At 51.1% G+C, this 24,435-nt stretch overlaps 1 protein-coding gene across 9 annotated transcripts in view; it reads left to right on the top strand.

The window, feature by feature from the left end:
- LOC132832819 (discoidin domain-containing receptor 2-like) overlaps nt 1–24,435 on the top strand; it is a 242,759-nt gene that overhangs the window by 133,913 nt on the left and 84,411 nt on the right. For all 9 annotated transcript variants that reach the window (XM_060850980.1, XM_060850981.1, XM_060850984.1 and 6 more), the window contains 5 exons: nt 5,144–5,246; nt 7,104–7,332; nt 11,751–11,898; nt 15,059–15,164; nt 20,450–20,636. In XM_060850980.1, the coding sequence (XP_060706963.1) occupies nt 5,144–5,246; nt 7,104–7,332; nt 11,751–11,898; nt 15,059–15,164; nt 20,450–20,636 (773 nt within the window). The remainder of the gene's footprint in view (nt 1–5,143; nt 5,247–7,103; nt 7,333–11,750; nt 11,899–15,058; nt 15,165–20,449; nt 20,637–24,435) is intronic.

Genomic DNA, 24,435 nt, shown 5'->3' with positions numbered 1-24,435 from the left:
GTAGTGGACAGCAAAGAGGGTTACCTTGGATTACAACAGGATCTGGACCAGATGGGCCAATGGGCTGAGAAGTGGCAGATGGAGTTTAATTCAGATAAATGTGAGTTGCTGCATTTTGGGAAAGCAAATGTTAGCAGGACTTATACACTTAATGGTAAGGTCCTAGGGAGTGTTGCTGAACAAAGAGACCTTGGAGTGCAGGTTCATAGCTCCTTGAAAGTGGAGTCGCAGGTAGATAGGATAATGAAGAAGGCATTTGGTATGCTTTCCTCTATTAGTCAGAGTACTGAGTACAGGAGTTGGGAGGTCATGTTGCGGCTGTGCAGGACATTGGTTAGGCCACTGTTGGAATATTGCATGCAATTCTGGTCTCCTTCCTATCGGAAAGATGTTGTGAAACTTGAAAGGGTTCAGAAAAGTTTTATAAGGATGTTGCCAGTGTTGGAGGATATGAGCTACAGGGAGAGGCTGAACAGGCTGGGGCTGTTTTCCCTGGAGCGTCGGAGGCTGAGGGATGACCTTATGGAGGTTTACAAAATCATGAGGGGCATGGATAGGATAAATAGACAAAGTCTTTTCCTGAGTCCAGAACTAGAGGGCATGGGTTTAGGGTGAGAGGGGAAAGATATAAGAGAGACCTAAGGAGCAACGTTTTCACACAGAGGGTGGTACGTGTATGGAATGAGCTGCCAGAGGAAGTGGCGGAGGCTGGTACAATTGCAACATTTAAAAGGCATCTGGATGGGTATATGAATAGGAAGGGTTTGGATGGATATGGGCCGTGTGCTGGCAAGTGGGACTAGATTGGGTTGGGAAATCTGGTCGGTATGGACGGGTTGGACCGAAGGGTCTGTTTCCATGCTTTGCGTCTCTATGACTCTCCACCCGAAGTGTTGACCTGTCCACCTCCTGATGCTGCCGGGCTTGCTGTGTCCTTTCAGCTGCCTCTTGCCTGTCTGTTCTCTCTCTGCAAACACACACACACACACACACACACACTGCCATACCTGCAGAGTTTCTCTGTGTTTGCTCCTGCACTGCCCTCTGGTGGCCAGATCTTCTTTATGTTATTGCATCCGCTCATCTTAGACATGGAGTTTGACAGCATAGAAATAGACCCTTCGGCCCAACCAGTCCATGCCGAACATAATCCCAAACTGAACTAATCCCACCTACCTGCTCCTGGCCCATATCCCTCCAAATCTTTCCTATTTGTGTACTTTAAATGTTGTAATTGTACCCACATCCACCATGCCCTCTGGAAATTGACTCCACACACGAGCCACTCTGTGTGTAAGGGAAAGCGTCGTCCCTCAGGTCTTTTTGAAATCTTTCTCCTCTCACCTTAAAACGTTGCCCTCTAGTCTTGAAATCCCCCACCCTAGGGAGAAGACGCCTGTCATTCACCTGATCCGTGTCCCTCATGATCTTATAAACCTCTACAAGGTCACCCCTCAGCCTCCTACGCTCCGATAAAAATAAGTCCCAGCCTCTCCTGAAAACTCAAACCCTCCATTCCCAGCAACATCCTGATCAATCTCTTCCGTTTCCTTTCACTGAATGTCTTCCGTCACACGTCTGTCCAGCCACAATACCTCCTTTGGGGGAGGAGGTGGGGGGGGGGGGTGTCCCCTTGTCGACAGTGAGGTTCTGCCCTACAAACCCGGGCCTGGCTCATTAACATAGGTGAAAATGTGTGGCTGGAAAAGCGCAGCAGGTCAGGCAGCATCCAAGGAACAGGAGATTCGACGTTTCGGGCATAAGCCCTTCTTGTGCCCGAAACGTCGAATCTCCTGTTCCTTGGATGCTGCCTGACCTGCTGCGCTTTTCCAGCAACACATTTTCAGCTCTGATCTGCAGTCCTCGCTTTCTCCTCATTAACATGGGAGCAATCAAAGCAGACCACCTCATACTGACTACTCTGGGGAGCCCCACTGCCTACCTCCTGGCACTCTGAGGAGAGACAACCTTCTCCCCACCTCCTATCCCCTGTCACTCAACGAACTGTGTACAGCGAAGGGAGAACAAAAGACCAGTGTGTTATTAAACTGGAGACAAGCTGCAACAAGAAGGGCTTCACACAGGGACAGCAGGTAATCGGGAAGGCCGATGAAAGGTTGGTCCTGGTTTCACGGGGGAGTGTCGGGGGGGTGGTGAGTTGGAGTGTGAGAGTAGGGAAGTCTTACTTGCAAATGAGCCAAATACTGGGACGTGATCACGTGCTCTTTGCCGCGTAGCGCCCAGGACTCAGATTGTTTGACGTATTAGTTTAACTGTAAACAAATCCACCAGAGATTTTCAAATGAATAGAATCCATTTTTGTCATGTTTAGATAAGACGGGAATATCATTACATTCGGGGAGGCTGTGTATGAGTCACCACTTACAGTGCTCGGTGACAATATAATTGATTACATTTTTTTCAGTGCTCTGGGATCAGTATCTTGGATTTAATCACATTACGTGGCATTAAACACCCAGATCTACAAAGTGTTGATATGACCAGGTCAGAACCTGGGAACCCCGTGGCAAGGAATTCACCTCCTGACTCCCCTGTGTCTCGGTGTGCCGTCTAAAAGACACACGTTCAGGCGTGGAATGAAATATCCTCCACTTGCCAACAGCACTCGGAAGGTTTGGCACAATCCAGGACTCCGAGACATTCTGGGCAGTTCCAGACTCAACGTGCCCTCTGTCCCGCGTCAGCACACACGTTGGTGGAAAACTGCACCCTCTGTCCCATCGTGCACTGCAAAGACTCACCAAACCGCCTCCAAACCCTCGCGCCTTCCAAACCCATGGCCTCTACCGTCTCGAAGGACAAGAGCAGCAGAAAGGCCGTGCCCCTGCAAGTTCCCCTCCAGGTCCCTATCGGGGGTGGGGAGTTGCAGGTGAAGGTGTTTTCCCACAGCAGACAGACTGCAGTGGCTCAAAGAAGCAGCTCATCCTCTTGCCTTCTTGAGGGCAGCTAGGGACGGGCACTAAATACTGTCCCAGCCAGACATATCCCAGTAAAAACACACACACAAGTGGTCATTCAGTCCAACTGATGGTTATGCTCCACTGCAGTCTTCCCCCAACCATGGGATAGAGTCGCGGAGAGGCATGCAGCATGGAAACAGGCCCTTCAGCCCACAATGCTATACTAACCCACCAACACCATTAACCCTGTTTACCTGCATCCAGTCCATAGCCGACTGTGCTGTGCTGCGAGAGTAAGCTTACACCCTCTGGTCATAGAGGTGTACAGCACAGAAACAGGCCCTTTGGCCCAACTCAACACCCAAATCTCCCAACCCAATGTAGTCCCACCTGTCAGCACCCGGCCCATATCCCTCCAAACCCTTCCTATTCATATACCCATCCAAATGCCTTTTAACTGTTGCGATTGTCCCAGCCTCCACCACTTCCTCTGGCAGTTCATTCCATACACGCACCACCCTCTGTGTGAAAACATTGCCCCTTAGGTCTCTTTTATATCTTTCCCCTTCTCACCCTAAACCTATACCCTTTAGTTCTGGACTCCCCCACCCCAGTTCTTAGACAGGTCTGCCACAGGAAGATGATTACACCTCTCATAGTTTGGTACACCTCAATCCAACACCCCTCAGCTCCCTCTGCTCCGGGGAAAACGCACCCCGGCCTATCCGGACTCTCCTCGTATCTGACAGTTTCCATCCCAAGGCAACATCCTGGTGAATATCCACTGCACCCTCTCCATTGCGATCCCGTCCTTCTGATAGTGAGGTGACCAGAACTGCGCACAGTCCTCCAGCTGGGGCCTAACTAAAGTTGGAACAAGACTTCCTAGCTCCTATAGTCTGCCTATTCTATGGCTAACGATGGCCTTAACAGCCAAGTCTCCCCTTCCTTTCAAACTCATACACGGAGGAACCGTGATTATCCCGAACGAGTTGGGAGGGCACTATTTCGTTCAGATAATTGATTATTCGGTTAACCGATTCAATGCCTTTCCTCTGGGGCTCGGAGTCCCCAAATAGCTCACATGCCCACACAACCTTTTACTGCAACTTTTTGACAGGTTCAACTTTTGCTCTGTACAGGACAATGTTGGAGAGATTATCTGAAGAACGCGGGGGGGGGGGAGGGGGGTGCGGTTTAGGGTACAGGCTTGTGAAGAACTCCTGGGAAAGTGTTGGGGGGAGAGAGAGAGCAGGAGGTCAGTCATTTGGAGACGGTGTCTGGGCTCCCATCAATCCCGGACTGTTCTCAGCAGCATTTCAGTGAGCTGGATTTTTTAATCATTGTACCTGGAAGCAAAAGCCGCAATCAGTGTTGGAGCCACCTCTTTGATGTAATGTTTTTATCAGGACCTCGAGATCTCCTTCGGATAATCTGACATTCGGATCCGAAAAGGGAGATTGTACAATACCTACAGTGTATAAACAAGCCATTCGGTCCACTGAGTTTGCACCAATCCTCCGAAGAGAGTCTCTTTCTCTCTCTTTCTACTCCCTCCCTCTCCTGCCCATCTCTCTGTCTCCCCCCGCCTCTCTCTCTGCCCCTCTCTCTCTGTCTCCCCCCACCTCTCTCTCTCTCTCTCTGTCCTTCTCTCTCTGTCTCCCCCTCTCTCTCTTCCCCCCACCCCCATTCTCCCCCTCCCTCTCACTCTCTCCCCACCCTCTCTCTCTCTCGCTCCTCCCCTTAACTCCTCTCTCTCCCCCCCTCACTCTGTCCCCCCGCCTCTCTCTCCTCCTCTCTCCCCCCCTCTCTCTCCCCTCTCTCTCTGTCTCCCCCCGTCTCTCTCTCCCTCTCTCTCTCCTCCCTCTCCCTCCCCCTCTCTCTCTCTCTCTCTCTCTCTCTCCCCCTGTTCACGCCCCTCTCTCTCTCTCCCTCCCTCTCTCCTCCCTCCCCCTCTTCCTCTCTCTCTCTCTCTTTCCCCCAATCACGCCACTCTCTCTCTCTGTCTCCCTCCCGTCTTTCTCTCCCCCTTCTCTCTTTCTCCTCCCTCCCCCTTCCTCTCCCTCTCTCTCTCTCTCTCTCCCCCATTCACGCCCCTCTCTCTCCCTCCCTCGCTCTCTCCCTCTGTCCGTCTCTCTCTCTGCCTCTCCTTCCCCCCGTTCACGCCCCTCTCTCTCTCTCCCTTGCTCTCTCTCACTCCCTCTCCCTCTCTCTCTCTGCAGAGCGCTGTCGGTTTGCACTGGGCATGCAGGACTCCGTTATCCAGGACGAGGACATTGTCGCCTCCAGCAGGTGGTCTGACTCAACAGCAGCAAAGCATGGGAGGTAAAGCCTAGCGCCCTCCACCCATTCCCCCCATCCTTCCCCCCCCCCCACCACTCCTCAGGCCGATGAACTTCCCCATCGCCCCCTCAACCTCCACCCCCCCCCACGCAACCCCATTCCCGACCCCCAAAACATCTCGTCGCCACCCCCTCCCCATCCCCTGAACACGCCCAACGTCTGTCCCCCTGCCGCCCCCTCACCGGGACCCCGGGCACATGCCCTCTTTGCCACTTGACCCCCTCCCCCTAACTCCTGGCGATAACCCTCGGCAAACGTTCTGACCGCGCGACACAAGGGGAGGGCCGCATCCGGTGAGGGGTTGGTTTGGGGGGGGGGAGAGGAGGAGGCTCCCATGCGGAAGTCCGACCGAATGGCCTGATTCTCCACGTCAGAACACCACCGGGATGGGGACTTCTGGCGGGCGGCCGGTTAGATGCCTCTCGGTTCGAGAGTTAACCGATGCCACTCTCCCTTCTCAACAACGCATGGCGAAACGGTCACCGACATGCAGTGGGAGATTGGAAGAGGTCGGACACTAGGGCCCAGCGGCAGCCTGTTCGACAGGGGTGGGGCCTCCCGGCCTCTTGTAGGCCGCGAGCCGCAGCTGCGCCCACTCGGAGCCTGTGGCGCAGTGGGTCGCATCGCTGCACCGGCATTCCAGAGCGCCAGGCGAACGTCCTGGCCAGGTGGGTTCGAATCCCACCGTTGGCAGACCTGACATCTGAATCCGAGGTTCAAACCCATACGAGAGAAGGAACAGAGAGTCTCCTCAAAAAAAAATAAAAGAGAACGAGTAGAGAGTCCCAAAAAAGGAAAATAGAGAATCTCAAAAAGGGGAAACAGTGGCACAGTGGTTAGCACTGCTGCCTCACAGCGTCAGGGTCCCGGGTTCGATCCCCGACTCAGGCGACTGACTGTGTGGAATTTGCACATTCTCCCCGTGTCTGCGTGGGTTTCCTCCGGGTGCTCCGGTTTCCTCCCACAGTCCAAAGATGTGCGGGTCAGGTGAATTGGTGTTAGGTAAGGGGTAAATATAGGGGAATGGGTCTGGGTGGGTTGCGCTTCGGAGGGTCGGTGTGGGCTTGTTGGGCCGAAGGGCCTGTTTCCACGCTGTAAGTAATCTAATAGAGTGTCTCAAAAATAAGGAAAAAGAATTGAGGATAAAACAAAGAAAAAAAATAGAGTCTTTAAAAAAAGGGGAAAGAATAGAAAGTCTCAGAAAAACACCAAAAAAACCCCTCAGAATTGCAGACACTGTGAGTCAGGAACAGAAATTGCTGGAGAAACTCAGCAGGTCTGGCAGCATCCGTGGAGAGAGCAAACACACTTAGGGTCCCCGTGATCCTTCGTCCGAGCCGGAGAGTCCCTTGTTCGCCAGTTTTGGCCAAGGTTTTGGCGGTAACTTGCCGAAAGGGAAGAGGTTAATTGGCGGGAAAGAACAAGGCCGCATCACTCCCTTCAGGGAGACCAGTAGGGGACATGATGGGCCCAATCACCTCGTTGCTTGGACGGCCTGGGGAATCAAGGGTGAGAATTAAGTTTTATTGTCACGCCCACTCAAGTTGGGGGACATGTGGGCACAGGGAAGAGTGGACAAAGTCGTCCACCTCAGCGCCATCTTAGGTGCACAAGATACCAAACTTTAGAAAAATAAATGAATTAAATCAAAAGTTCAGCAATACAGCCCTTCGAACGCAGAGGAGAGAAATATAAATGGGAGGGCACTATGGATTTCCCCCAGCAAGACGGATGATGGGTGACCGGGTGAGAGGGAGGGCGATGCCCAAGTACAGAGTGTTACAGGCTTCGGCCTACCCTGTCACTGAGCTGACCCATCCCTGCCTTGGCAATCGGCAGGTTGGGCACAGACCATGGCGACGGAGCTTGGTGTCCCATCAAGCCCGTTCACCTCGAGAGCACCGAGTTCCTGCAGATCGATCTCCGCAAGCTCTACTTCATCACCCTGGTGGGCACCCAGGGGCGCCACTCCAATGGGCACGGCAACGAGTACGCCCGGCTCTACGGACTGCAGTACAGCCGCGACGGGAAACTATGGAGGACCTGGAAGGATCGGAAGGGAAATGAGGTAACACCTCGCCGTTGGCGAATCTGTCTCCTTATATTTTTCATTTGTTGAGAGCATGTGGGCCCAAATGATCAGTACTGAGGGTGTGCCGCACTGTCAGAGGGTCAGTACCGAGGGTGTGCCGCACTGTCAGAGGGTCAGTGCTGAGGGAGTGCTGCACTGTCAGAGGGTCAGTGCTGAGGGAGTGCTGCACTGTCAGAGGGTCAGTACTGAGGGAGTGCTGCACTGTTAGACGGTCAGTACTGAGTGAGTGCCGCACTGTCAGAGGGTCAGTACTGAGGGAGTGCCACACTGTCAGAGGGTCAGTACTGATGGAGTGCTGCACTGTCAGAGGGTCAGTGCAGAGGGAGTGCCGCACTGTCAGAGGGTCAGTACTGAGGGAGTACCGCACTGTCAGAGGGTCAGTACTGAGGGAGTGCTGCACTGTCAGAGGGTCAGTACTGAGGGAGTGCCGCACTGTCAGAGGGTCAGTACTGAGGGATTGCCGCACTGTCAGAGGGTCAGTACTGAGGGAGTGCCGCACTGTCAGAGGGTCAGTACTGAGGGATTGCCGCACTGTCAGAGGGTCAGTACTGAGGGAGTGCCGCACTGTCAGAGGGTCAGTACTGAGGGAGTGCCACACTGTCAGAGGGTCAGTACTGATGGAGTGCCGCACTGTCAGAGGGTCAGTACTGAGGGAGTGCCGCGCTGTCAGAGGGTCAGTACTGAGGGATTGCCGCACTGTCAGAGGGTCAGTACTGAGGGAGTGCCGCACTGTCAGAGGGTCAGTACTGAGGGAGTGCCACACTGTCAGAGGGTCAGTACTGATGGAGTGCTGCACTGTCAGAGGGTCAGTGCTGAGGGAGTGCCGCACTGTCAGAGGGTCAGTACTGAGGGAGTGTCGCACTGTCAGAGGGTCAGTACTGAGAGATTGCCACACTGTCAGAGGGTCAGTACTGAGGGAGTGCTGTACTGTCAGAGGGTCAGTACTGAGGGAGTGCCACACTGTCAGAGGTCAGTACTGAGGGAGTGGGCACTGTTAGAGGGTCATACTGAGGGATCGCCGCACTGTCAGAGGGTCAGTACTGAGGGAGTGCCGCGCTGTCAGAGGGTCAGTACTGAGGGATTGCCGCACTGTCAGAGGGTCAGTACTGAGGGAGTGCCGCACTGTCAGGGGGTCAGTACTGAGAGAGTGCCACACTGTCAGAGGGTCAGTACTGATGGAGTGCTGCACTGTCAGAGGGTCAGTGCTGAGGGAGTGCCGCTCTGTCAGAGGGTCAGTACTGAGAGATTGCCACACTGTCAGAGGGTCAGTACTGAGGGAGTGCCGCACTGTCAGAGGGTCAGTACTGAGGGAGTGGGCACTGTTAGAGGGTCATACTGAGGGATCGCCGCACTGTCGGAGGATCAGTTATGAGGGAGTGCCACACTGTCGGAGGGTCAGTACTGAGGGAGTTGCTGTACTTCAGAGGGTCAGTACTGAGAGCGTGCCACACTGTCAGAGGGTCAGTGCTGAGGAAGTTGCTGTACCATCAGTGGGTCAATAAAGGGGTAGTGCAGCATAGTTTGATGTGTTTCCAGTGAGACTTTAACTGAGGCAGACAGCCCTTTCACCCCATGGTGCTGTTTTGAAGAGGTACACAGGAGGGTTCATTATTATTGTGTGATAATCACCTTCCAATCGACAGCACAGGAACAGGTTAGCTGCTCAATCCCAACGCTGCTGATGGAGGCGGCTGCCTTTCTCACACTGTAACACTGACAACCAAATGTACCTCATTAGCTGGGAAGCCCCCAAAATACACAGTGGTCCAGAAAGGTGCTATGTAAATGTATGGCTTTCTTTCTAATGTAAGCGGTGGAGTCTAAAATATAAGGTGCATCGTGCTGGACAAAACCCCTCTACCCATCACTATTGGTTTATGGGGTCACAGTCACCCCACATACCCATCAGGACCATTCACAAGAACACTCCGCACACATAAGAACCATTTGTAACAACATCCTACACACTCGTCAGGATCTTTTGCAAGAGCATCCCACATACGCGTCAGGACCATTCGCAAGAACACCCGACACATGCATCAGCACGATTTTCAAGAACACCCCACACACGCATCAGGACCATTTGTAAGAACACTATTGGCACTGCCGTAATCGAGTTAATATTCTAATATTCATTTGGGGTGGGTGCTAATCTATTTCACCAGCCCATATTCACTGCACTGCACTAACTGACTATGCATCCAAACCAAAACCCTGATCAGTGCACTGAGTATCATTAGCCTTCAATCACTGCACGATGGAGTCTGAGAGACCCACAGCACAGAAAGAGGCCCTTCAGCCCATCGAGTCCGCTCCAGTCAAAAACAACCACCGAACTATTCCACTCCCATTTCCCAGCTCTTGGCCCATGGACCTTCGCATCGCAAGTGCACGTCTATATTCTTCTTCAATGTTGGAAGGGTTTCTGCCTCCCCCACCCTTGTGGTCAGTGAGTTCCAGGTTCCCACCACCGTCTGGGTGAAAATGGATTCCTGACAACCCCTCTAAACCTCATGCCTCTTATCGTAAATCCAACCCCCCCCCCCCACCCTCCATGTCCCTCATAATTTTATCCGTCTCAATCATGTCTCCTCTGCTGTCAGGAAAACAGCCATGGTCTGTCCAATCTCTCCTCATAACCGAAACTCTCCAGCCCGGCTAACATCCTGGTAAATCTCCTCGATCACCTCCCTCTGATCATGTGGAATCCAGAACTACATCAAGCCGACATGTCCATGTTGTCGGGCAGAGTCTTGGTTCATCTGGTCCAACTCTTACATGCTGGGTTCCCGTCTTTCGCCCCGAGGGCTGGGTTTACTCACCGAGACGGGGGTGGGGAAACTTGAATAAGGAGTGTTGGTTTGGGTCGATGCCCGTGGTACCTGTTGCAGCCTCTCCTTAACTGTGTTATGTCCCATTGGAGGGACGCACTGGATGTCCAACCAACCGAATACATCACAAAAGGTTAAGGAATTTCTTTTTTAACTTGTGCAAACTTTCCCATTTCCCCGTCTTTTAGACCCAGAGAAAACACGAACCAGGTTTCTGCACTTGACAGGAATTACTATTAATTTCCAAGTTCATAGACTCTGGATACAAGTAGGTAATTATGGACTGTCTGCGTGTGACTGTAATTAAAATCCTATTCCCTTAATAAACACTCCCATGTGTATGCACATACACATAGGTGTTATTGGAAGAGCTAGCCAGAATGCTGTTTATCCATCTTCCTTTCCCAGATGATTTCGCTGATTTGCAAGAGATGCAGGGTGGCTGGTTCATTGATAAAAGGTCTCTGATATATCCACTAAAAGTCACAGCTGATAGAAACCACTAGAGCAAAAGTCAACCAGGTTTTCTTCATGCTTAATGTAGCTTTTACTGCAGAGAACAGAGAGACTGCCCCGAAGTGGATGGTGGTCTGACACCATCTTGCTGATAGCCCTAAACTGTTCAGCCGCCTGACAACCAATCACATAATTGTTGGGTAGCTTTTGATACTGATTACTCATCCAATCAGCTGCTTGTAGCCAACCAAAGCTTCATTTGCAAACAACCCTTTGACTCTGGTTTGGCTGCAAATGACTCTACTTGAGCGAACAGCTCTGTAAACAATGCTTGCAATGAGGGTTGGGTTACTTGCTTCTGAACACGCACCAACCTGAACGCAACTCTCAGTTTTTAAAGCAGTTATTTTCTCATTTGACAGTTTAAAAATGTGGATAAACAAACAGCAGCAATCTTTACAACCGCTAAATCCTGGTTTTCCGTACCCTCATTATTATCTCAGCAGGGAAGTTTATACTAAATTCCCCAATGGATTCACAAGCAAATGTCTAGTAACACCATGATCCAGACTGTGTTCACAAGTGTAAACTGAATGTCCCCAACTGAGCCTTTTTGTAATTTTAAAGATCTCTAAAAGGTCTGTAGAATAGAGAGCACCAGCTACTTGAGTGGTCTGTGACGGTCGGGGTTTCTTAATTCTGGGATTTCCCACACGGGCGATGGATGGGGCAGCACGGTGGCTCAGTGTTTAGCACTGCTGCCTCGCGGTGCCAGGGACCCGGGTTCGATCCCACTCTCAGGCAACCAGCCCGTGTGGAGTTTGCACATTCTCCCCATGACTGCGTGGGAATCCTCCGGGTGCTCCGGTTCCCCCTCCCCCCCCCCACAGGTCAGGGTGAATGGGCTGAATTGCCCCATAGTGTCCAGGGATGGATAGGTTAGGTGCATTAGTCAGGGGCAAAATGTAGAGTAATAGGGTTTGGGTGGGCTACTCTTCAGTGGGTCGGTGTGGACTGGTTAGGTCGATGGGCCTGTTCCCACGCTGTAGGGGTGTGTCGGGGCAGCTCGAGTGTGTGCCCCTCACGTTCTGCTTCTCCGGTTTCAAGGTGATCAATGGGAATAGAAACCCGTACGACATCGTGCTGAAGGACCTGGGGCCCCCAATCATCGCCCGCTTTGTGCGGTTCTACCCCAGGGCGAACCGGCTGATGAACGTGTGCATGAGGGTGGAGCTGTACGGATGTCCTTGGTTGGGTGAGTGAACGTTTCATTGTTTCTCCCAAGGCCCCCCCACACTCCGGTTTTCTCTTGTCAAAATCCGTTCACGGCAATCCCAGCATTCTCCACAAGCGGTACGGATTCGATGGAGCGAAGGGCCTCTTGGATTACGTGATTCTTGTTGATCCGTTCATAGAGAAGTTCAGCACAGAAACAGACCCTTCGGCCCAGCCCGTCCACACCGACCACTTATCCTAAATTAATCTAGACCGCATGGTCAGAGAGAGAAACCTACACTGCTGTCTGACACATCGGTGAATCTGCACAGCTACTGCCTTTGCTATTTGAGTTCAAGTATCTCTGGACATCATCACACAGAGGGTGGTACGTGTACGGAATGAGCTGCCAGAGGAAGTGGTGGAGGCTGGTACAATTACAGCATTTAAAAGACATTTCGATGGATATATGAATAGGAAGGGTTTGGAGGGATGTGGGCCAAGTGCTGGTAGGTGGGACTAGATTGGGTTGGGATATCTGGTCGGCACGGACAGGTTGGACAGAAGGGTCTGTTTCCGTGCTGTACGTCTCTATGACTATGACTCTACAACTGGAAGGTTTGTTTTCAGACGTTTCATCATCATACTAGGTAACATCTTCAATGAGCCGCCAGATGAAGCACGTTTTATTTAGGTGTTTAGGTTTCCTTGGGTTGGTGATGTCATTTCCTGCAGTGATGTCATTTCCTGTCCCTTTTATCAGTGGGTGGTAGATGGGTCTAACCCAAGTGTTTGTTGATAGAGTTCCAGTTGGAATGCCAGGAATTCTCGCGCATGTCTCTGTTTGGTTTATCCTAGGGTGGATGTGTTGTCCCAGTCGAAGTGGTGTCCTTCCTTATCTGTATGTGAGGATACTAGTGAGAATGGGTCATGTCTTTTGTGGCTAGTTGGTGTTCATGTATCCTGGTGGCTAGTTTCTGCCTGTTTGTCCAATGTAGTGTTTGTCACAGTCCTTGCAAAGTATTTTGGAAATGGCATTAGTTTTGTTCATTGTTTGTATAGGGTCTTCCAGGTTCATTAGCTGCGGTTTTAGTGTGCTGGTGGGTTTGTGGGCTACCATGATGCCAAGAGGTCTGAGTAGTCTGGCAGTCATTTCTGAGGTGTCTTTGATGTAAGGGGGAGTGGCTAGGGTTTCTGAACGTGTTTTGTCCAGTGCTTCATTCAAAGGCTCTCTGAAGATGTTACCTGGTATGGTGATGAAGCATTCAAAGCAACAAACGCCTTTAAAGATACAAAGCGACATAATTTAAAGCCTCGATTTCATCATGATTTAAGGCAATATGATTTAAAGATTCAACTTTGACTTCATTAACTTTCACGCCTGACTCCCCACCCACCAGGCGATGACAATGGGCTGATTTGAACACACTCCCTCATTGTCACATACTCCTAGGCCTGTTGTCACTTTATATCATACTCAGCGCAACAAACCCATTTCCTCGCTCTCACCTCTTGTAATCTCTTATTGAGCTTCTCTTCAGTCGTGGCCTGCTATCTGCCATCTCCTGGTTTACCCACCCCCTTTCACATCTCTCTCTCTCTCTCTCTCTCTCTCTCTGGGCTCCGTCTCCCCCCGTAGCCTCTTCTGCTCAGGTTTTGTCTTCAGCATCAACACCACCTTGTGCCCAGCTGCCAGCAGTTCTGCCGATGAGTGGCCAGACTCCAAAAGCTAACTCTGCTTTCTTCCCACAGATGCTGAGTCCCTCCGGCAATTTCAGTTTCTCTTTCAGACCTCCAGCGTCCACAGTCTTTTGTTTTGTTTTACTGCACAATATTTAAAACCGCTCCGATACCAACTATCGGCCGCACAATGGTTAACCCTGATAACGTGAAGGCCCTAATCTCTTGGCCAACTTGCCGTTTGACTCTTGCTGTATTTGTGTGTTTTCGACTCTGGGTGCAAAGATTAACACTCGCTTCAGTTCATCCCTTGGTCATGGAGGAAATTGGTTTTTAAATAAGTGTAAACCTTCGATGAGAGATTGAGTGAAAACCCTGTGCAATTTGCTTCACGTCTCTGCTACGTCTCCAGGCCACCTCAGCACCGCTGCAAGTATAGTGACATTCCCCCAAACCACCCCCCTCGCTCCCCCCCCCACAAAAAGCCACCGCCCAGCTCAGGGACCTTGGTCCGAACCTTAAGTACAGGAGTTGGGAGGTCATGTTGCGGCTGTACAGGACATTGGTCAGGCCACTTTTGGAATATTGCGTGCAATTCTGGTCTCCTTCCTATCAGAAAGATATTGTGAAACTTGAAAGGGTTCAGAAAAGATTTACAAGGATGTTGCCAGGGTTGGAGGGTTTGAGCTACAGGGAGAGGCTGAACAGGCTGGGGCTGTTTTCCCTGGAGCGTCGGAGGCTGAGGGGTGACCTTATAGAGATTTATAAAATCATGAGGGACATAGATAGGATAAATAGACAAGGCCTTATCTCTGGGGTAGGGGAGTCCAGAATTCGAGGGTATAGGTTTAGGGTGAGAGGGGAAAGATATAAAAGAGACGTGAGAGGCAACATTTTCACACAGAGGGTGGTACGTGTATGGAATGAGCTGCCAGAGGAAGTGGTGGAGGCTGCTACAATTGCAACATTTAAAAGACATCTGGATGGGTATATGACGAGGAACGGTTTGGAGGGATATGGGTCAAGATTAGAGTGGTGCTGGAAAAGCACATCAGGTCAGGGAGCATCTGAGGAGCAGGAAAATCATCGTTTCGGGCAAAAGCCCTTCATCAGGAATGTAGAGAGAGGAGGAGAACTTCCTCAAGGTAGGCATCCTTGCAAGAGGGTTCGCAGTAAGGTTAAAATCTACTGGGTGGAGGTAGGTGCTGCAGATGCTGGAGATTAGAGCCAAGAATAGTGTGGTGCTGGAAAAGCACAGCAGGTCAGGCAGCATCCGAGGAGCAGGAACATCGACGTTTCAGGCAAAAAGGCTTTCTCCAGCACCACTCTAATGTTGACTCTAATCTCCAGCATCTGCAGGACCCATGTCCGCTTAGAGGGATATGGGCCAAGTGCTGACAAATGGGACTGGATTAAATCGGGATATCTGGTCGGCATGGGTGAGTCGGACCGAAGGGTCTGTTTCCGTGCTGTCCGTCTCTAGGACTCTGTGACTCTTCCCCCCTCCTCTTCCCCTGCAGATGGTCTGACGTCGTACCGGATTCCCATGGGCCAGACGATGAACGTTTCGGGCATCCCATTGGTGAACCTCAACGACTCCACCTACGACGGGTACCAGATCGGGAGGTAATGGCGTCGCCGGGATTGTGGGTTGGTTGGTTGGTTGGGGGGTGGGGTGGGTGAGAGTGCAAGGGCATGGGGAGCTTTCAGAATTCCCAGCTCCGGGAGCGTTCAAGGAGGAATTGGTCATGGTTCTTTAGACTGGAGGGATCAAAGAATATGGGGGTGGGAGAGGAACGAAAGCAGGAATGGGATACAGAGTTGAACAACCAGCCAATGATTGTATTGAATGGCAGGGTGGTCCTTGAAGGGCCGAATGGCCTACCCTGGCTCCGTTTCTCTGTTACTAAGCTGCTGAGTGTTGAGAGACCGCACCAACGGTTACAGGGATGCCCACCTCTGTAGGATATTAGATGCGACGCACTGAGTAGATTCAGAGATTTGGGAGATGGGATGTACAGGGTTGATGTTTAGCTCAGAGCTAGAGCATTTGACCGCAGATCGAGAGATCCCCCGTTCAAATCAGGGTGTGCTAGCACCTTGATGTGAAGGTTGCAATCTGCCTTTCAGCCCACTCCCCTCAGAATGGGTGCACGTCAGACAGGAGCAGCTCAGTGGTTAGCACCGCTGCCTCACAGCACCAGGGTCACGGGTTCGATCCCAGCCTCAGGCGACTGCCTGTGTGGAGTTTGCACATTCTCCCCGTGTCTGCGTACGTTTCCTCCGGATGCTCCGGTTTCCTCCGACAGTCCAAAGATGAGCAGATTGTGGTGGATTAGTTGTACTGAATTGCCCCGAGTGTTCAGGGATGGGTCAATTCGGTGGATAAACCAGGGGGAATGCAGGGTTACAGGAATGGGGGGGGAGGTCGGGCTGGAGTCCTCTTCGAGGGGTCAGTGCAGACCCTGATGGGCCGAATGTGATGTGATGTGAACATCTCAGATTGCAGCATCATCAGGGAGTGATCTCCCAGGAGATGGCTCCTCTCGAGCGACTTTGTGAGAGAGGTGGAATTTTCAGCTGTGTGGAGTGAATATTTGCTGCTGTTCTGATACCAGAGGATTCCCAACAATGTATACCCCCACTCCCCCAGAACCAACTGTAACACAGTCAGACATCTGGGGTGTTAGCATTACCTCACTCACTCACACAGACACACACACACACACACACACACACACACACACACACTCTCTCTCACTCTCTCTCTCTCTCACACTCTCACACACACACACACACACACACACACTCTCACATGCACACACTCACGCACACATACTCACAAGCACACACATTCACCCTCACACTCACTCTCACACTTACACTCGCGCGCGTATATACACACACACACACACAGTTACACACACACTCCCACACAGTTACACACACACACACACTCTCACTCGCACTCACACACACTCTCCCACTCTCTCACACACACACACACTCACTCTCTCACACACACACTCACACACAGACACACTCACTCTCGCACACAAACACACACAGTCACACACACAGTCGATCACTCACGCTCACACACTCACACCCACACACACTCTCACACTCACACACACTCGCACACTGACAGACACACACAAACTCGCATACACTCACACACTCACACACACACTCTCCCACTCTCACACTCACACACACACACAAACTCCCACACAGTCACACACAGTCTCACACAGACACACTCGCACACTGACACACACACACGCTCTCACTCGCACACACACACTCTCCCACTCTCTCACACACACACTCACTCTCTCACACACAGACACACACTCTCGCACACAAACACACACACTCACACTCTCGCACACAAACACACACAGTCACACACACACTTGCACACTGACACACACACACAAACTCGCACACATTCTCCCACTCTCACACACACACAGACACTCTCTCACACACACACACTCGCACACAGACACACACACTCGCATACACACACTCTCACATACACACACTGTCAGACACACACACACACTCACTCACACTAACACACACTCACTCACACTCACTCTCACACACACACACACACACTCTCACATGTAGTCACACAGACACACTCACACACACACACATTCACACTCACTCACACCCACTCACTCTCACACACAAACATGCACACTTTCTCGCTCTCTCTCTCTCACAAACACACACACACTCTCTCACATACACACACTCTCTCTCACTCACACACACTCGCACTCACATACTCACACACAGTCACACACACACACTCACATACACACACTCTCTCTCACTCACACACATGCACTCACACACACACACTCACTCACAAACACATACACACTTCCCCAAAACATGCATCGTGCACATGCAACCAAACACAGGTGCTGTCGCTTGCAGCCACACACAACATGAAAACAAGTGTGTCTGCCTGCACAAGCGCAAAGGCAGATGTGACACAAACAACAACGGAGTCACACAAATGCACACTCACTCAGGTGCTGGAACGGGCAGGTATGCCCAGTTCCCAAGTGTCTCACCTTATTGTGTCGGCAAAAATAACAAAACGAAAGGTCTGTTTCAGATCACTGAGATGCCACGACTGGGGTTAGATTAGATTCCGTACAGTGTAGAAACCGGCCATTCGGCCCAACAAGTCCACACCGACCCTCCGAAAAGTAACCCACCCAGACCCATTTCCCTCTGACTTATGCACCTAACACTATGGGTAATTCAGCACGGCCAATCCACCCTGACCTGTACATCTTTGGACTGTGGGAGGAAACCCATGCAGACACGGGGAGAATGTACAAACACCACACAGGCAGTCACCCGAGGCTGGAATTGAACTTGGGACCCTGGTGCTGTGAGGCAGCAGTGCTAACCACTGAGCCATCGTGCTGCCATTCTGCTGGGGTCTGTGCTGGGCCTTAGAAGAACAATACAGCGCAGGAACAGGCCCTTCGGCCCTCTCAGGCCTGCACCGACGCATTTTGCCCTGGCATACTACAACTGTCTTCACTGACAGGATCTGTATCCCTCTGTTCCCTTCCTCATCCTGCTTCCAGCACTACCTCCTCTGGCAATGGGTTCCAAGCACTTATCACCCTTGGTGTGACAAAACCTGCCTCACACATCCCATTTAACCCCCTCACCCTCACTCCCGAACCTGTGTCCCCTAGTAATTGACCCCTCCACCTGGGAAAAAGCTACGTACTTTCCATCTCTCTCGGCGCCGTTCACAATCTCATAAACTTCAGTCAGGCTTCTATCTATTATATCAACCACGTCGAAGGGAGATCGGCTAAATTTGCAGGTGACACAAAGAGAAGTGGGAAAGTATGCTGTGATGGTGATGCAGCAAGAACGCAGACCGATGTAGGCGAGTGAGGGGGTGAAAATCTGGCAGGTGGGAGAGCAATGTGGGGAAAATTGTGAAATGGATCACTTGTGGCAGGAGGAAGTTTTGAAAGAGCAGAGCATTATTTGAATGGCAAGCGACTCTAGAATCCGAGTGCACAAGTCGCAAGGGGTTAGCACGCAGGTACAGCAAGTAATTAAGATTAGATTAGATTACTTACAGTGTGGAAACAGGCCCTTCGGCCCAACAAGTCCACACCGACCCGCAACTAACCCAGACCCATTCCCCTACACCTAACACTACGGGCAATTTAGCACGGCCAATTCACCTAACCTGCACATTTTTGGATTGTGGGAGGAAACCGGAGCACCCAGAGGAAACCCACGCAGACACGGGGAGAATGTGCAAACTCCAAACAGAGAGTCGCCTGAGGTAGGAATCGAACCCGGGTCTCTGGCGCTGTGAGGCAACAGTGCTAACCACTGTGCCACCGTGCCGCCCATCGGGTCTGAATTAAGAGGGCTAATAGATTGCTGCACTTTATCATGAGTGAAATGGAACATCCTTCAGTTATACGGGACACTCCTGAGACTCCATCTCGAGAGCGGTGTGTAGTTTTGGTCTCGTTATTTGTAAAGAAGGGAGAGATTTACAAGATTGCAACCTTGGAATTAGTGGGTTGTCGTCAGAGGAAAAACAAGGACTTTTGCCCGAAACGTCGGTTTTCCCTGCTTCTCGGATGCTGCCTGACCTGCTGTGCTTTTCCAGCACCACTCTAATCTTGAAAGATAAGGACGGGCTGGGCTTGCGTTTACTGGAGTTCGGATGATAAAGGGCTGACTTATACAGTCATCCAGCACAGAAACAGACCCTTCGGCCCAACCAGTCCATGCCAGCCATAATCCCAAACTAAACTCGCTCCTCCCCGGCCTGCTTGATTGAAGTTCATAAGATCATGAATGATCTTGACAAGGTGGACAAGGGAAGGATGTTTAATTGTTGTGGTGAGTCTGGAACTAGTGAACACTGCTTTAATATTAGGATAAAGGTGAAAGATATTCTTCTTCTCTCAGAGAATTGGGTAATGGTGGGGCCCTGGGTAGTGTTGTCAAACAGAAAGAGACCTGGGGGTGCAGGCACAGAACTCTTTGAAGTTTGTGTCACATGTAGACAGGGCAATTAAGAAGGCGTTTAGCAAGCTTGTATTCATCGCTCAGACCTTTGAGTATCGGAGTTGGGATATTGGTGAGGACTCTCCTGGAGGATTGTGGTAGTTCCGGTTGACCTGTTACAGGAAGGATATCGTTAAACTGAAGAGGATTCAGAAAAGATTTACCGGGATGTTGCCCAGAATAGATAAAAAGGACTGGAAAGGCTGGGATGTTTCTCACTGGAGCGTAGGAGATTGAGGGATGACCTTTTTGAGGCTTGTACAATCACGAGGGACTTAGATAAGGTGAATGACCAAGGGTCTTTTCCCAAGGGTGGGGTGTTCAAAACTAGGGGGATGTATCTTTCAGGTGAGAGGAGAAGGATTGAAACAGGACAAGAGGGGCAATTTTTTTTTTCATCACAGGAAGTGGTTCGTGTGTGGAATGAACTTCCAGAGGAAGTGATGGATGTGGATACAATGTGGATACAATGTTTGAAAGACATTTGGATAAGGGCATGAATAAAAAAAGGTTTGGAGGGATATTGGCCAGGTGCAGGCAGCTGGGATTGGTTTCGTTTGGGGTCATGTTTGGCGCAGACTGGTTTGGACCGAAGGGTCTGTTTCCGTGCCAGAGGACTCTATGACTTGGCCTCAGAAGATGGAATTTGGGTCATTGATTATCAATGTGTGTTCATCGCAGGTTTTGGGGGGTAGATAGGAAGGCAAAATTTGGGAGCGCTGACTGATCGGCCACGGACAGAAAGGTTTGCCGACCTACTCCCACTCCTGGTTGGTCGACAACCGGACTCTAACTGTGGGCCTGTTCCCTCCTCCCCGCAGCGTCCACTACGGGGGCCTGGGCCAGCTGACGGACGGAGTCCTGGGCATGGACGACTTCACCAGGAGCCACGAGCTGCGGGTCTGGCCTGGCTACGACTATGTGGGCTGGCACAACACAACCATGAGCAACGGGTTCGTGGAGATTGATTTCCAGTTTGAGCATGTCCTCACTTTCAAATCCATGAAGGTAAGGCGACGGTGGGGGGGGAGGCTGCCTGATGGCCGGCAGTCATAGAGACGTACAGCACGGAAACAGACCCTTCGGTCCAACTCGTCCATGCCAGCCTGATAGCCCAACCCAATCTAGTCCCACTTGACAGCACCCGGCCCATATCCCTCCAAACCCTTCCTATTCATATACCCATCCAGATGCCTCTTAAATGTTGTAATTGTACCAGCCTCCACCACTTCCTCTGGCAGCTCATTCCACACACGTACCACCCTCTGTGTGAAAAAGTTGCCCCTTAGGTCCCATTTAAATATTTCCCCTCTCACCCTAGGTTTATCCTCTCTTGATCTGGAGGAACCCAGAATAGACTTTGTCTATTTATCCTATCCATGTCCTTCATGATTTTATAAAACTCTATAAGGTCACCCCTGACGCTCTAGGGAAAACAGCCCCAGCCTGTTCAGCCTCTCCCTGTAGCTCAAATCCTCCAACCCTGGCAACATCCTTGTAAATCTTTTTTGAACCCTTTCAAGTTTCACAACATCCTTCTGAAAGGAGGGAGACCAGAATTGCACACAGTATCCCAAAAGTGGCCTAACCAATGTCCTGTACAGCCACAACATGGCCTCCCAACCCCAACACCCAATAAAGGAAAGCATACCAAACACCTTCAGATGTAAAAATGCGAGCGAGTTCAGGAGCAGGACATCCGCTCCACCATTGGCCTATCTGACTGTGGCCTCTATTCCCACTTTCCTACCTGTTTCCCTGGACTCTTCTGTCAGTGAACTATCTGTGCCTCAGCCAAGAATGAATTGAATGACCTCAAGCCAAACAGAGACACGCACGAGAATTCCTAGAAACATGACATTCCAACTGGGAATCTATCAACAAACACGTTGACTTGGATCCCATTTACCACTCCCCCCAAGAAAAAAAACAGGAAATGATGTCACCACAGGAAATGACATCACCAACCCAAGGAACCCTAAATATATAAGTAAAAAGCGGGCCATTCCGCCAGTGCTTCATCCAGAGGCTCACTGATGATGTTGCCTAGTGTGGTGACGAAACGTCTGAAAATGAAAGCGAGCAAACCTACATCCAGAACCTCAACCTGAGCTACAAATCTTCTCAAACCTCAATCCAAGGGATGTAAGAACGAATAAAGAAGACCTTTCTCCACCTCGCTGTCTTAAATGGGTGAGCACCCCTGCCTTATTTTTAAACGACGCCCACAGTTCTCGAATCTCTGACCAGAGATAATGTCCTCTCCCCGCACCCACTGTGTCAAGGTTCTGGTTCCAATAAGGTCTCCTCTCATTCTCCAATCCAATGGGTATGAACCTAAACCGCCTGACCCTTTCCTCATGAGTCAACATCAGCCTCAAAACTACCTCCGATGTAAGTATAGTCCTCTTCGAGTTAGGAGCCTGTGGAAGCAGCGATATTACTGCTGAACCAGAATCCTCGAGTTGATGTTTTGGAGAATTCATGGGTTCACGTCCCACCAAGTTGTCGAAATTTGACTTCAGTAAAAATCTGGAATTAAACATCTTTTGGCAGACAGCCCATTTGCTTAACAGAAGCTCTTTGATGAAGGGGAAACCACCATCCAGACTTGCAGGGTTGAATCTCAAAAGGCCTACCCAGCCATTCAAACAGTACATCCAAACGTTACAACATTCAGCACCAATCACCACTCCTCATGTACTGAAGCAGTCCCATGTTCAAATGCAACAAGGTCAGGACACTTGGGCTGACAAGTGGCAAGGAACATTCGTGCCACACAAATGCCAGGCAAATGACCATCACCAACAAGAGACAATCTAACTACCACCCCTTGACCACCTCAGTGGTGATACCATCGCTGAATCCCCACCCCTGGGGTTACCAGAAACTCAACTGGTCTTGCCACATAAACACAGCGGCTACAAGAGCAGGTCAGAGGTCAGCAAGTAACTCACCTCCTGACTCCCCAAAGCCTGTCCCACCATCGACAAGGCACAAGTCAGGAGGGTGATGGAATACTCCCCACTTGCCCTGGATGGGGGCAGCCCCAACAACACTCAAGAAGCTCGATACCATCCAGGGCAAAGCAGCCCCCGCTTGATTGGCAGCACATCAACCATCTTCAACCTTTGCTTCCCCCTCCACCAACAGCCAAATGCAGCATGGGAAGATTTGCTGCAGTCACTCCCCAAGGCTTCTTCGGCAGCACCTTCTCAACCCGTGACCTCTACCATCCAGAAGGAGAAGGGCAGCAGATACGTGGGAGTGCCACCACACGCAAGTTCCCCTCCAAGCCGGTCAGCATCCTGACTTGGAAATATATCACCGTTCCTTCACTGCTACTGGGTCAAATTCCTAGAATTGCCTTCCAAACAGCACTGTGACTATCTCGTGAACTGCAACCATTTGCGCACAGTGGCTCAGTGGTTAGCACCGCTGCCTCACGGCACCAGGGTCTCGGGTTCGATCCCAGCCTTGGGTGACTGCCTGTGTGGAGTTTGCACATCCTCCCCGTGTCTGCGTGGGTTTCCTCCCACAGTCCAAAGCTGTGCAGGTCAGGGTGGATTGGCCAGGCTGAATTGCCCGTAGTGTCAGGTGCATTAGTCAGAGGGAAATGGGTCAGGGTGGGTTACTCTTCGGAGGGTCGGTGTGGACTGGTTGGGCTGAAGGGCCTGTTTCCACACTGTAGGAGAATCTAATCTAATCTCATCATTCAGGAAGGCAGCATACCACCACCTTGTCCTGGGCAGGTCATGATGGGTAATAACTGGAGGACCCAGCAGGGTGGAGCCCAGATTCCCATGACTGAATAAAATAGAGCAATATGCAGCCCTCTTGGGGGTGGTCTCACTTGACTTTGGAACTAGGCTTCCCTACTCGTGTACACCATGCCCCTTTGCAGTGACGACCCGCATTCCATTTCCCTTCTTCCTCACTCCCCTGTGCCAACGTGATGACTGGTGGGATTTGCCAAGCCTAACGCTGACAGGAAGGTAGCGCAGCGGTAATGTCCTTACCGCTGAGCCGGGAGACTCAAGATGCGGCGTAACCTGCATGAGCAGGTTGAGTGGAACAAACGAGGGCCGGGTTTCAGGTACGTTAGCCCGCCCCCCCCCCCCCCCGATTCACTGAGAGGTGTCTTCATGAACGGGCGTGCAGTGTTGGAATTTTCTCCAGCAGTGAACAGGATCATTGAATGTTTTCGTTGCTTGGGGGAGAGAGCCCAGGGATTTTGGGGGGTTTGGAGTCAGGTGGAGAAAGGGGTTGGATTATGGGGGGACACAGACAGGAAAGTGGAGTTGGAGCCCAGATCAGATAGTCAGAATGTATTGAAAGTGTTGCCAGCAAAGAGACCTTGGAGTGCAGGTTCCTAGTTCCTTGAAAGTGGAATCTTGGGTAGACAGAGCGGTAAGGAAGGCGTTTGGTATACCTGTTTATATCACTAAGTTCCTTGAGTACAGGAGTTGGGTTGTCACTGTTACAGCTGTACAGGACATTGGTCAGGCCACTGTTGGAATATTGCGTGCAATTCTGGTCTCCTTCCAATAGGGAAGGTGTTGTGAAACTTGAAAGGGTTCAGAAAAGGGTGTTGCCAGGGTTGGAGGATTTGAGCTACAGGGAGAGGCTGAACAGGCCGGGGCTGTTTTCCCTGGAGTGTCGGAGGCTGAGGGGTGACCTTATAGAGGTTTATAAAATCATGAGGGGCATGGATAGGGTAAATGGACAAGGTCTTTTCCCTGGGGTGGGGGGAGTCCAAAACTAGAGGGAATCAGTTTAGGATGACAGGGGAAAGATTTAAAAGAGT

This window comes from Hemiscyllium ocellatum, chromosome 35 (genome assembly GCF_020745735.1).
Source record: "Hemiscyllium ocellatum isolate sHemOce1 chromosome 35, sHemOce1.pat.X.cur, whole genome shotgun sequence".
In the NCBI taxonomy this organism is placed as follows: Eukaryota; Metazoa; Chordata; class Chondrichthyes; order Orectolobiformes; family Hemiscylliidae; genus Hemiscyllium; species Hemiscyllium ocellatum.
Note: the sequence above shows the minus strand (reverse complement) of the source record. Positions and strands in the feature narration are given on the sequence as shown.